Source organism: Drosophila biarmipes, chromosome 3L (genome assembly GCF_025231255.1).
Source record: "Drosophila biarmipes strain raj3 chromosome 3L, RU_DBia_V1.1, whole genome shotgun sequence".
In the NCBI taxonomy this organism is placed as follows: domain Eukaryota; kingdom Metazoa; phylum Arthropoda; class Insecta; order Diptera; family Drosophilidae; genus Drosophila; species Drosophila biarmipes.
Window position 1 is genome coordinate 21,215,515 of NC_066613.1, and position 13,360 is coordinate 21,228,874.

Consider the following 13,360-nt stretch of genomic DNA (forward strand, 5'->3'; position numbering starts at 1 on the left):
ATGAAACGGAGTGACGCTTCGCACAGGGCAGGGGTACGGCACTGGTACTTAGAAGGGGGCACCGAAGGGGGCCCAGAGACCTGGACCTCCAAAAACCACTACGTGCATACACACAAGTACCCAAATGTACATATTTCAATGCAAAATTTACATACGGCAAGAACACAAACAATGGGCGCCCAAGAATGGCAATAACAATGGATGTACACTTGGAGAACACAAACAAGATTAGAAAACTGATTCAGGCATTATATAGAACGATTTAGATTTATTTTCAATATATTCTAGATAAAGGGATTTTAGGTTCTGGAAAATAAAAAAGAATAGTTAGCAAGTCCATTAATAAAATATGATAATCCAAGCACCTAAAATACTTATTATTCTTATAGTTTTCTTTAGGGAACCTTATTTCAATTTTAAAAAATCCTAAATCTTGAAAATAAAAAAATTACTACAGGTCCATTGATAAATATGATATTCCAACCTCCTAAAATACTTATTATACTTATAGTGTTCATTAGGGAAGCTAATTTTAATTTTAAAAAATGACTTAACAGGTCCATTGATAAATTATAATATTTCAACCTTTTAAAATACTTACTATACTTATATTGTTCATTAGGTTACCTAATTTCAATTTAAAAAAATCCTAAACTTAACCCTTTTTGAACTAAAAAACAAATAGCTTCTAACGTAATTTATTTTTAAACATCTTACTATGGTTTTTAGGAAGGGTCAAGCATAAAAATAACTGAATATGATAAGATATTTTCAACAAACAGGCATTTCTTGTTAAATGGTTTTAGAAAATCTTATTATAGTAACCATAAAGTTTTACCTATAATAGCCTCTTTTTTTCAGTGAAAAAATGGGATGATTTCTAAAGGGGTCTCTAGACATGGTCAGAGACCGTCTAGTGCGTGGTACTACAGCACTGTCTATCTAGACCTCCTCCTCCTGCTCCTTTCTGCCCGACTTCAGCCAACATGCACAATAAGACACTCAAGTGGCCGGGCCAAGTGAAGATGGAGATGAGCTTCAGACCGACACCAGACCATTGTTCTTGGTGGCCATCACCATCGCCACTTCCAGCTCCGCCTTCTGATTTATCCATAATGCTGATGTTGCGTGGCCGCCTGTTTATGTTGGCCACTGCATGGGCCACTGTTTGGCCATTTCCCAAATTGAGCTCTCGGATGGTGGCCTAACCAGGCGTAACTAACTTTTTGTGTTTTACCTGCTTTTCCTAATCACAAGTGAAACTTCCGTGCTTCCGCCGCAGCGCGATCTGCAGTTTTTGCCCGCGTGCCCAATGAGGAAGGGCTGGTGGAGTCTTCCTTGCACATTTGTGGGGCATCTGTGTGGAATTCTTCTTGGCCCTCTTCATCTCCGGTTTCCATTCTGCAGCGCTCCAGTGTTCACCTGCAATCGAGTGTTCTTGAGCTGCCCTATTGTCTTACACTCTCGCTCTTGTTGGGGTCCGGACTCCGCCGACCATCCATTCATCCATCTAGGGGTACGGGTGCCATGCCGATCCGTACCATAGCGTAGGCCACCTAAACTGGTTTCGGCGCTGCTCTTGCTCTGCATTGTATCGCAGTTTTTTCTTTAATTAGTTCTGTTGTTTTTTGCTTTGCTCTTATGGCAGGTTGATTAGCTTTTCTGGCATGTTGGTGTCACTTTTTTTTCAAGTTAATCGGAAAGAACAGAGAAATTCCAGACGACCATGGAGTTTGTTACACTTGAAGGAGTTGCAACAAAGTTATCGTATATATACAAATTTAATTAAAATTTAAAGGCTAAAATTTGGTCGAAAAAATGATTAAATTATTAATTGCTTTTACTAAGGAGCTATTATAATTAAAACCTCCGCAGTAGCATTACATTAATAACTAAAAGCTAGATTCATCATGGTATTACATTAAGTAATATGAAAACAAAATACAAATTTTGAAATCTCCAAAAAAATCCCTCTAAAAAGGCGCTTTTTCCAAAAACTTAATTCTTAAATAACCATATATTCCATAGATTTCAGGGTATGTCACATTTCGTTTTAACTACAATTTGCTGCACACACACATCAGGTTTTTAATATGTACAATAATTATGTTGCTTTTAGTGCCCGGCATGAGTCAACAGCAACAAGTTGGGGCACTGCCGGGCGTTTTCTGGTCAAAAGTTTTGGTTTCTGCGGCCACAAAAGAACTGGAAGTGGAACTGGAGCTGAAGCTGAAGAGGAGTAGTTACGTTACCGGATATGTGTGTCAGTGACAGTGGCAAACTGGTGACTTGGTGAAGGATCTGTCACATTGGCGGTCGCTGCAAGCGGAGCGCGAAGTCCGGCTGGCATGCCGCCTGTTGCGCCCAGGCCCCTCCAAAAATACTAAGGCCCAAAAGGTAAACAGCGAGCGTATTACCAAACCCAGTGGCAGGCCATAAACGAAAAGGCAGGCGGCCAAACTACCGCAAAAAGGTCAGCCCCTGGCCGAGAGCCGGGCGTGAGAATGGCTTTATGGGCCGCTGGGGTCCGGAACCAAGGCGACACACATCGCAAGTCGCTCCATAAATGTACAGCAAGCGGGGCGCTTGGCAGCTAGTTCTAATTGTTCGACGATTTTTCCACGCTTTAATAAGAAACTGTTTTAACGAACATAAATTTGTACCCTTTATTTACTAGGAATAATAAACAAGTCTAGAGCTTTGATTATGAAATAAGTAAATATATATGAAATTAATATAATATTATAATATCATCATAATATTATCTTTCAGTGTTATAATATTGTGGGCAACACCATCAATCTAATAAGGGAATTACCTATCCTAGTGAAAAAGTAAAAAATCCATGTTTATTTTGCGAACTAGAGGTAAAGTTCCCAACATTTTGATAGGAAAAATTAATTTTTTCAGCAGAATTACCTATCTTAGCTTTACAACCTTTGTATGTTTTGAGAAGTGAAGATTAACTTAGTCAAAACTTAAATTTAAGATACAATTTCTTATTTAAATCATCCATTGTAGCGTTCCATTTAAAGTCCACTTTTTGTTTATTTAGAGAATTCGATATTAAATTATTGATAATATCGTCATATTTAAGATTACATTTCATATGAGAACCACCTATTTTAGCGCTCCCCTTCAAACCCACTTTTTGTTTAATTTGAGAACTCAAAGTCTAGTTGGTTAAATGTTTATATAAAAGATTACATTCATTCATTCACTTATTCAAATAGAGAATCATTTTCTTCATAATTGCAAATGTTTCCGTCTTCATTTGTACTTGCCTGCGGGGGAAGAGCTGAGCTCGAGAGGTCAAGCCGCAGAATGGGGTCAAAAGAAGCACCAATTTCTGGCCAAAAGGGCAGTGGCGATGCCAGGGAAAAGCCCAGAAAATGAAAATTATTTTCAATTTACATTTCAAGCAGAAGGGGTTGCTGAGTGGCCGGTTGTGGCAGAAGGGAAGGGGGAGGTGGAGGGGCGGCTATTTTGGCCATCATGGTTTATGGCCTGGTCTAATGTAATAGTTTCTTGCTATTGCAGCTGTTGTTGTCATTGCTGGCAGCAATTGTTGTTGCTGCAACCGAGCGGCATTGAAGCATATTGTCTTTGCAGTTGTTGTTGGGCAAGAGGACGGAAATGGGCTGTAAGAGAGCTGCATCTAAGAGAACTCAACTCTCTTAGCGCGTGTGGAAGCCAAGTGGACCGCATGTGGATCGTATCTTTGTTTATGGTTCTGTGCTTGGCTTAAACGCCTTTTAGCTGGCTCCAAAAAATCTAACTGAGCTTGGCTTGTGATTAAATTTAATTAGTTATATTAACTTGAGTGATGGGAAACCAGAACATCTTTTTGTTTAGGGAAGGAATCATAAATACATTTAAGTGCTGGAAAGTAGCTGGGTAATTACAACCACATTAAAGCTGCTTAGATACTTTTCTGTGGTCTATTTTGTTTTTAAAATCTTTTACTAGTAATACTTATACATCAATAACACAAAACAGTTTTTTTCTAGGCTACTAACATTTTTTCATAATAAAGATAAATTATATTACCCACAGCCCAAATGAAATGCGTTTTTTAAGTTATACAACATCAGCAAAATATATTTACTTTATATATAGTATATTTATTATTCTCATGTATGCAAATTAGATTTGTTTCTCTGGTTTAGTTGTGTCTTTCGCATATTTCTCCCCTGCCATAGACTTCATAGATAATACCGGTATTAGTTCGCTTGAGTTTAGTTTCGAAACAGGCTTTTGTTGGAGTTAAACACAAAGTTATTATTACAATAGGAATATAATCTTTATACAAAAACATAAATTAAGTGTAGTGTTATAATTTCTCAGTTGCTCTTTGTTTAGCTATCGCGTTTAGGTCTCATCACAGGAGCAGGGAGTCTTGAGGAGTTGTGTGCTCTGGGTTTTTGGGGAAGCTGCTTGTGCAAGGGAGGATTGCCCCCGATCCGAAATTGTGCTAGCAGTACAAATAACATTATGATCTATTCAGATTGCCCCTGGCCGCGAGCCCTTTGCCATGATAAAAATCCCATTTAAATCTGCAGCACGCGCTTCACATCGACGGTGGGAAAGGAGGCGAACTGTCCGTGGGCGGCGCGATGTGGCTTCCGTTGCAGATACTCTGCCAGGATGTCGGAGGCCAGCTGCGAGGCTTTCGAGCTGATCTCCCCCTTGAGGGGCACTGGCTGGTTGCGCCTTTGCAGGGCCACCGTGTCGATGCGTGTTCCGGCGTTCACGGAATCCTGAGAGCGCACCTGCAACAGGGACAGCACCCAGGCGTGCTTCATCCTGGTCAGCTCCGACTCCAGGGCGGTGATGCGCTGATCTTGGGGCTGCGGCACATATAGGGGCTCAAACTGAGACAGCTTGGCCCGCATATCTTGAGCCTGCAGTCGCAGTCGCTCGTTGCGCTCCTGGTTGAAGGCGTTCTTCAGCAGCTGCACCTCCTCCGCCACAACTGGAGCGGTGCCCGCAGGAGCAGTGTAGGAGACATTGGCTATGCCCGGAGCACTGGACGTAGAGCCAGTGACCGATATATTGTGCGGGGAGTGCGAGTCCGAACCCGACTGAACCTTGCCTGTGCTCGAATTCAACTTCAGCTTGTCGCGCAGATCGCTCTTCTCGCTCTCCAGGGCGTCGATATCGCTTTGCAGGTGGTCCATCGTCTCCTCGAACTCCTTCTCCTTCAGCAGCAGCTGCTGGCGCGTCTCTTCGTACTGCTGTTTCCACTTGTCCACCGCGTGCTCGTACTCGTTCTGCAGCACGCTGAGCTTCTTCTCGGCGAGATCCTTGCGGATCTGCATTTCGCTCAACTCGTTCTGCTTCATCTTGGCGGCCATCTTCAGTTGTTTCACGTCCGCCTCGCGATTTTCCAGCGTGGCGGCTAGCACGTTCTTTTGCTCCAATTGTTTCTTGATCAGCTGTGCCCGCTGAGTGATGGGTGTGCTGTGGGCACCCGATTTCTGTTGAGCACCGGCATTGTTGGCTGCCGAGATGATCTCGTACTCCTTGTCCAGCAGGTGTTGGGCAATGTGCTGCAGATCGGAGTTAGCTTGGGCCAGCAAGGTCTTAAAGTTGTGCGTTGGTCCACGGTCATCCTGCTCGTATATGCGTTCGCACGCGGCGGACAGCAGGGCCCAGTACTTTTCCTGGGGCAGCGTATGCTCCGCTGCATTGTCGCTTTCGATGGTGGTGACAATGGTGGCCAGGGATTGCTTGGTGGCCTGGTGCATGGCCGACATAATGCGGCTGATGTTCTGGGCCAGTCCACGCATCGCCTCCACTTTGTGCTGCGACAGACCGCTCTTGATCACATGTTGGTCGTTCGGCAGGCGGCGTTTGATCAACTTAACCTGCTGCCGCACGCTTTCCATGTTCTCGTTGAGGAATTGTATCAGCAGCACCGAGTCGCTGGTGGCTCCCGCCTCCTGGATAATCACCTTGGCGATGGCCGTATCGCTGAGAATGCTCTCACAAGCTGCTCCCAGGGAAGCCACACAGTCGCGAATCATCTGGATCTCGTTGAGGAGCTGTTCTCCAGCCAGCAACACGGAGTTCATGGCGTTGAAGAAGGCCACACATTTCTCAATGTTATCCGTGGTACTGTTCTCGTCCAGCTGGTTGGATTTCAGCAGTTCAATGATGCCGTCCACTATCTTTTCTTGGGCCACCATTTCGGGCAAGGAGCTTCCGGCTCTCAGGAGGGTGTCCGGTTGGCAGCTATTGAGTCCGTACAGAATCTGATGCAGGGCACACTGCAGGCTGTGGACGTAGTGCAGCAGACGGCACTTGAAAGCATACTGCTGGACAGCATGGCCCTGGGTCACCGCCTCCCTGGTGATCGCCTCCACGGCTGGGAAACGCTCCCTCGTTTGCGAAACGACAATGCCGCACTTGAAGACAATGCGTGAGATGAGCAGGACCACCAAGATGGAGTCGTGGTCGCCGCCGCGGCTCATGAATGATTCAGGCATGAAGGCGGTCAACATCTGGACATGCTCGTTGGCCTGACTGAGCTCAATCTGGCGCAACTGAACGTCGATGGCTCGCGTGTAGGCCTTCGATTCGGCAAACATCTGCTTGTAGTCGATGGTTTCCGTGGCCAGCTTCAAGCTGGGATCCTGCAGTGACTCCTTTTCGTTGCTGGAAGTGCGATCCCTCAAATCAGTTAGTTGGTCGTTCAGCTTCTGCACCAGTTCCCTGAACTTTGTGATGGTCTGGTCGCGATCATAGATGGTCTCGATGGCTGCATCTCGTTCGCGCAGCACCTCCTTCTTGGCCGCATTGGCCAAGTCCAGTTCCTCGCGCAGATCCAGCTCCAGTTCATGGTTGCTCTCGACCAGCTGCTCGTGTACCTCCTCCAGAGCCTCCAACTGAGCGATTTCCTCCTCGAGCAGCTTTACCTTATCCTCCAGCTCCATTTTCTTCTCGGCCAGCTGCTCCACCATTTCCTCGGCTCCAAGTGCAGCATCGACTTGTTCCTGGGACAAAGGAAGTTAATTTATTTTGCTCACTTGCTAAGTGTATTGAAAGACGTTATGGTTTAGGATAATGTACAAAATTTTGCTTCGGGAAATGTTTAAAATATACACAATTTACCTCCTTGGACCCCGATTATTATTAGTTTTTAAGGCAGGCCGGCAAAAAGAAATGCAATGGAAAAGTATATGTTTAGATCGACCTTGAGCAAAATATATTACACATGTCAACGGAAGATACCGGTCAAAAGGTGTTCAGAATATCAGCCTATAAAAGCAATCTATTTACTTGTTCTAAATAACATGGCAAACAATGAGTGGAAAGTCAATTATCTTCCTTTAAATCATTTTGCAGATTTTGTTATACAATTTAAAAAACATTTAACCGATATGTTCCTTTTTTTGAAGCAGCGAAAACTGGCGTAAACTAGCGGAGCAAGGAAAGCAAAAAGCGAAAGGAGCGGAAAAGCTGTGAATTTTCATTGCAGTGTGGAGAGTGGGAAAACCAATTGGTGGCGGGCAGTGAGAAGGGCTTAAGTCGAATGTTAGGGCTACCAAGCTCACCTGCAAGTCGGCCACTGTGGCCTCCAGTTCATCGATCTTGGCACTAAGCTTCTCCTTGGTGCGCTCCAGTTCGGCGACCTCGGATCTCTTCATGTCCAGCTCCTTGCTCAGCTTCTGGATGTCGTGCTTGTCGTGGGCTGAGAGATCCCTCAGGCGCACCAGCGTTTCCTTCAGGCGAATGTTCTGCTGCTCCAGCTGTTTGAATTCATAGGTGGAGAGGGCGGGGGAATCGCCGTCGCCGGAGATGCCACCGATGGCGGACTCCGCCTTGTTCTGCATCTCGGAGCGCAGAAGCTCTAGATCCACCTGCAGCTCTTCAATACGCTCCTTAGAGGACTCCAGCTCCAGCTGAAGCGTGTCGGCCTTCTCCTCGGCCATCTCCTTGTCCAGAGTGATCATCTCCACGTTGTCCGAGAGGTCTGCCATTTCCTGAGCATGCTGCTCCTTGGCTTCTATTGCATCCTTGGCCTCTTGCTTCGCGCGTTGCAGCTCCTTTTGCAGCGAAGCCTGGGCGGCCATGATCTTTGTGCGAAACTCTTGCAGCTGCTCAAATTGAATCTTCATCTTGTCGAACTCCCGCAGCCTTTCCTTATCCTCGTTACGGCGCTGCTTGAGAGTCTCTAGCTTCTCGGTGAGATCAGCCAGTTGGGCCTGCAGTTCGGCGCTTGTTTTTTGCGCCTCCAACAGGGCGGTCTTGTCTTCGGCACTGGAGTTGGAGGGCATAGTGAAAGAGGGCGAGCGCAGAGGCTGCGAGGGCGTGAATTGAGGCTTCAGTATCTCCAGGAAACCAGTCTCCACGAAGGAAGCCCGCTTGGAGGAGGCATGCGAACCGGCTCCGTTGCCACCGGCAGCTGGTGCTCCCTCTGCCAACGAAGTGCTGGAGGACTCCTTATCCTTGCTGCTTTGCGGGGCCAGAGATTTCCTGGGGCCAATGCTGCTGCTGGAGGCAGTGCGTTCACTCAGAGAGTTGGTCAACTGGGTGCGAGAGCCCAGCAGCGATTGGCGGCTGGAGGAGAGCGAGGTGCGCGAACTGCTCAGCCGCGCCTTTGTGGGTTGGGCAGCCGTGGGCGTGGCACCGCTGACATCTTCGATGCTGCGCCTGCTGCCAGGAGCCGGCTCCAGCAGGCGCAGCTGCGTGGGACGCACGAACATGCCGCAGTTCTCATCGCACTGGAAGTACTGCTGGCCCTTGATGGAGCCACTGTTCTTGCCCTTGGGCTCGTCCAGCACGACGCCCACCCACTTGCCGACGGCGAAGCTGGTCATGCCCACGTAGGCCACCGTGCCGAGCAGATCCTTGCCGGTCAGCTCGACGCGGGCGCCCACCTTCAGGTTCTTCTCGGACATCTCGCTCTCGGTGTATGCGTGTATATGACCAGGATGTGGGTTTGACTGATGGGTGGTGTGTGAATGCTGTACGATGGGAATGGAGTTGTGGTTAGCGGGTTCCTGGCCACTGGAATTCTGAGCCCACTTACTGCGCTGCACTGGCTCGGCTTTCGGGCCAACAGTCACGTCTTAGCTAGCAAAAAATGGCCGTCGGCTTGCGGGGAGAAAACAGAAAATGTTGACATCATTAGTCACCCATACAGACAGCACAGGTAGCTCCAGTCCGCCTGTCCTCCAACTGGGCTGGTTTCGTTGCAATTACCTGCTTTTCCAATCGGACAGGTGTTCCTTTCTGTGTCTCCGCCGCCACGCTTACCATTTGCACTGAATTCCCTTATTCCCCGTGGAGGCAAATGAAAATTGCAACGAAATAGTTTTCCTAAAATATTTGCAATGTCTGCAGTGTGACCGTGTGTTAGAACTGGAGGTGGCGGCATCCACTTGTGGTGATTGAAAAAATATCGTGACTCAAAGCCGTGACTGCTATTGGCTATTTTAATATATTTTACGTTTAGGGAAATAATAATAATTTTTAACACCTATTAAGCAATCAAAATTAATAAAAAATTATACGATCAACATTAGACAATACTATATATTATAGAAACATTTTATACTTCCCCTTTTAAGTCAAGTCATTTTGTGACTTTTGAGCCGGCAGGTGGACAGCCCCAACAGCTGTTTTTTGTAACTTATTTGTGGTGTGCACACACTGGCACCCGGTCCAAACAAATTATTTCGCCAATATATGATTTCTATATTTTTACCTTAAAATGGACGAGGAAGAGCACCTGCACAGGTTTGGCACTCCACTCCCAGCTCTAGAGAAGGGTAAGTACAGCCAAAATTCATTTGGTTCCTTGAAATCACCATCGTAACCTCTTTATACAGACGTGGTGCCCGCCAAGAAGCCAGTGGCCATCGAGGATCAAATTGTAAAGGATGAAAATGGCAAGCGGCGTTTCCATGGCGCCTTCACCGGCGGCTTCAGTGCTGGATTCTGGAACACCGTGGGCTCCCTGGAGGGCTGGACGCCGCAGACCTTCAAGAGCTCGCGGGCGGAGAAGGCCACGCCAAGGGCTCAGCTGAAGCCGGAGGACTTCATGGACAAGGAGGATCTGGGTGAGTTTGGCATCGCACCGCAAGGTATTCGCACCCGTGATGAGTTCGCCAAGGAGGACGAGCAGGAGCAGCGCTCTGGTCAACGGCGTCGCAAGCTGATGCAGCCGGAATTAGGAGCAGGACCCATACCAGGAGTTCCGGTGCTGGAGCAACTACTTCGTCCAGTGCGGGACAAGGTGGCCGTTCGCATACTTAAGAGCATGGGCTGGAAACCCGGCCAAGGAGTGGGACCGCGGCAAACTCGGAAGGAGAAGCGTCAGGCCACCGCCAGGAACACTAGGGAGCAGTATCTCCTCGAACACTACGGAGCGGAGGGACTACCTTCCCAATCAGAGGCCAATGAAGAAGATAGCAATGCCGAGGATGAAGACGACGACGAGGATATTACCTTTGCGCCCGATGACTACGAACCCATCTTCTTTACGCCCAAGGAGAACCGCTTTGGCATGAGCTACTCCGGTCTTAGCCGGGATCCCATCCTTTCCAAGTCGTCCACAAGCACTGCCAAGCCCATGCAGCACATCAATCTCTTTGGCCAGTTAGAGGAGCAGGCCAACAAGAAGCAGCTCTCCATACGGGGCCAAGCCTTTGGTGTGGGAGCCTTTGAAGAAGAGGACGATGATATCTATGCCCGCGATGATATGACCCGCTACGATTTCTCGCTGGCGGACAAGAAGCCCAAGCAAAAGAAGCAGCAACACGTCCAGCAGCGTCACGTCATCGATGGCTTCAGTGAGGACAAATCGGGAGCAGCTCTGCAGAAGCCCTATGCCATTGATTTACCAAGAGATTTCCGGCCCCGGAATTGGCTACAGCGAAGGAGTCGCTTCGCTCCCATGGACAAGGAACGAGCGAAAAAACTGGAGGCAGCAACGGAGTACAAACGCTCGGGTCTGGGACGGCATGATCTCAACCCTGATCAGCGAGCGGAGCTTCTGGGAGAGCAGAAAAAAGAGGAGAAAATGGAGGAAGAACAGCCGAAACGAAACCCCTTCAAGGATCGAGGACAATCGCTGCTAGATCGTATCAATGCAAGGACTGCGGGTTTTACCACGGGAGGAGTGATCACCGAAAGTGGCGAGGAGAAACCAACCGAAGTGGTAAAAGAAGTAAAGGAATCAAATGCTGCCATACTGGAGAAAGCTGCTCTCAAGACCAAGGATTTTGGTAAGCAATGACATACTCATCCCAGGGTGATAAAACTAAGTTCTCTTTATTTTTTTTAAGCTCCCGCAACATCATCTTCAGGGGCTTTTAAACCCTTTATGGCTGATGAAGCTAAGCAGCTCCGATATGAAAAATTCGTAGCATCAAAGCTGACAAATGACACTGAAATAACAGAGCTTCTGGCCAGCATGCAACCTGTTACGCTTTCCCTGTGGGACAGGGAGATGGAAAAGAAGGAGTTCATCCAGGCGGCAAAGATCTATCGTCCATTAGATGGCCTCATGAACGACAGATTCGTCTCGGAAGCCAATGTGCAGGCAGAGAAGGACAAGGAGCTACAAAAGCCTCCGGAAGAGCGGAAGATAGTCATGGAAAGAACAAAGACCATGTGGAAACCCACCTCGCTGCTCTGCAAGCGGTACAATATTGCTGAGCCTTTTGAAGGAGCCATGCTGGAACCAGAAAAGGAACTCAAAACCAAGCCGAAGATCTCGGTATTTGATTACCTGGAAACGTCGGTTAACACGAAAGCAAACTTTCAGACCCCTTCCATTATTCCCAAGCACATAGAAAAGCCAAAGCCAAAGGAAATGCCGCCACCAACTCCATCTGCAGCTCCTCCTCCGGCAGTGGAGGAACAGGATAAACCCCATTCAAAAGAAGAGCCATCCAAGTTCACTTTCGTGCCCAAAACTCCCTTAGAGCAGGCGGTGGATGAATCGCGCAATAAACCCATTTCAGAGAAAGCAGACCTGTTCAAAAGCATCTTTAATGACAGCGACGAGGAGGACACAGTTGCTGAACAGCCGGAGAATCCAGCTCTGGACAAATTGGCTGCTCTGCAGGAAGCTCTTGGCTTACCCTCGATGTCAACAACTTCAGCTGCCGCACACAATGTCCTGAGGAATACCTCGCCGCCCAGGGGAATATTTGCAGCTCTGTTTCAACCCAAGGAAGTTCCGGGCCAAGAAGAGCCAGCTCCACCAAAGTTCGTTCCCATCGAGGGCAATAAGTTGAAAATCTCTTACAAATCCAGAGAGGAGCGACTGAGAAACGATAAAGAGTTGGCAATGGCTGAGGTCCCACCCGAGGATATTTACGGCCCCAAGTTGCCGGGTGCAGTTCCTCGAAAACCCGCAGAACCAGAGAAACTGGCAGAAGCCAACATTGATGCTAAGCTACAACAGCTTTGGCAGCAGCACGCTCCTAAAAAGCGAAAAGCTGAAAAGTGGGTAGAAAAGAAGATCATCTCCGGCAGCGAAGACAGTGATGATAGTTCCAGCGATGATTCTTCATCTTCCGATTCTTCTGACGGCAAGGCAAAGAAATACAAACTGAGCAAAGCCAAGAAGTCTCACAAGAGCTCCAGCTCCAAAAAGTCCAAGAAATCAAAAATGAAATCCAAGAAAAAGTCCAAAAAGAGCGAAAAATCCAAGCACAAGACCAAGAAGAAGAAGAGCAAACACTGATTTTAAACACTTAATAAATAGTTACCGATTTCTCTTTTCTTAAGTCAATCTTTTAATGGTTAATTAAACATTGGGCTCGGGCAAGTTTTATTGCTATTGTTTTTCTTCTTTCTTTCCGAGTCTTTAACTAATTCCACCCAGAGATGGGCACATGAAAATGGGCTCAGATTTGACCGCCCTGTAGATGTAAACTTAATGCAGAATGTTAGAGAAATCGACTACAAATTCATAGAGGTCTTAATTGGGATACAATAACTCAAGTTATAGAATACCTTGTAGTTGTAGTTGTAGCATCTCTAATAGAAACCCTTGGAATTACAGAGAAATCGAACATGAAAAAGGGCGAAAAGTTTGACCCTCTCATAAAATTAAAATTTAAATGTAGAATGTTGGAGAATTCGACTACAAGTTCAGAAAGGTATCCCATGTCCAAATCGGGATCCAATAAGTCAAATTATGGAACCCAGAAGTTCGGTTTTTGGCTCCTACTCTGAAAGCCATTGGAATTACGGAAAAATCGAACATGAAAATGGGCTAAAATTTTGACCGTCTCATAAAACTAAAATTTAAATGTAGACTTTTAGAAATTTCAACTACAAATTCAGAAAGGTATCCCACGTCCAAATCGGGATCAAATAACTCAAGTTATGGAAC

At 46.9% G+C, this 13,360-nt stretch overlaps 2 protein-coding genes across 3 annotated transcripts; one reads left to right on the forward strand and one right to left on the reverse strand.

Annotated features, from left to right (window-relative positions):
- Positions 1 to 4,076: 4,076 nt before the first annotated feature.
- Positions 4,077 to 9,376, reverse strand: LOC108035279 (dynactin subunit 1). Of its 2 annotated transcripts, none has more exons than XM_017110842.3 (4): positions 9,211 to 9,376; positions 9,038 to 9,102; positions 7,560 to 8,972; positions 4,077 to 6,998 (listed from the first exon to the last, which is right to left on the reverse strand). In XM_017110842.3, exons 3-4 carry the CDS (start codon positions 8,904 to 8,906, stop codon positions 4,551 to 4,553), a joined length of 3,795 nt encoding a protein of 1,264 aa, XP_016966331.1. In that variant the 5' UTR covers positions 8,907 to 8,972; positions 9,038 to 9,102; positions 9,211 to 9,376; the 3' UTR covers positions 4,077 to 4,550. The 2 variants fall into 2 exon arrangements, with proteins under 2 accessions (XP_016966331.1, XP_050742591.1); XM_050886634.1 differs by having other exon boundaries at positions 9,265 to 9,344.
- Positions 9,377 to 9,637: 261 nt separating this feature from the next.
- On the forward strand, positions 9,638 to 12,796 carry LOC108035606 (G patch domain-containing protein 1 homolog). Its single transcript, XM_017111286.3, has 3 exons — positions 9,638 to 9,779; positions 9,840 to 11,237; positions 11,298 to 12,796. Exons 1-3 carry the CDS (start codon positions 9,722 to 9,724, stop codon positions 12,704 to 12,706), a joined length of 2,865 nt encoding a protein of 954 aa, XP_016966775.1. The 5' UTR covers positions 9,638 to 9,721; the 3' UTR covers positions 12,707 to 12,796.
- The last annotated feature ends 564 nt before the right edge of the window (positions 12,797 to 13,360 follow it).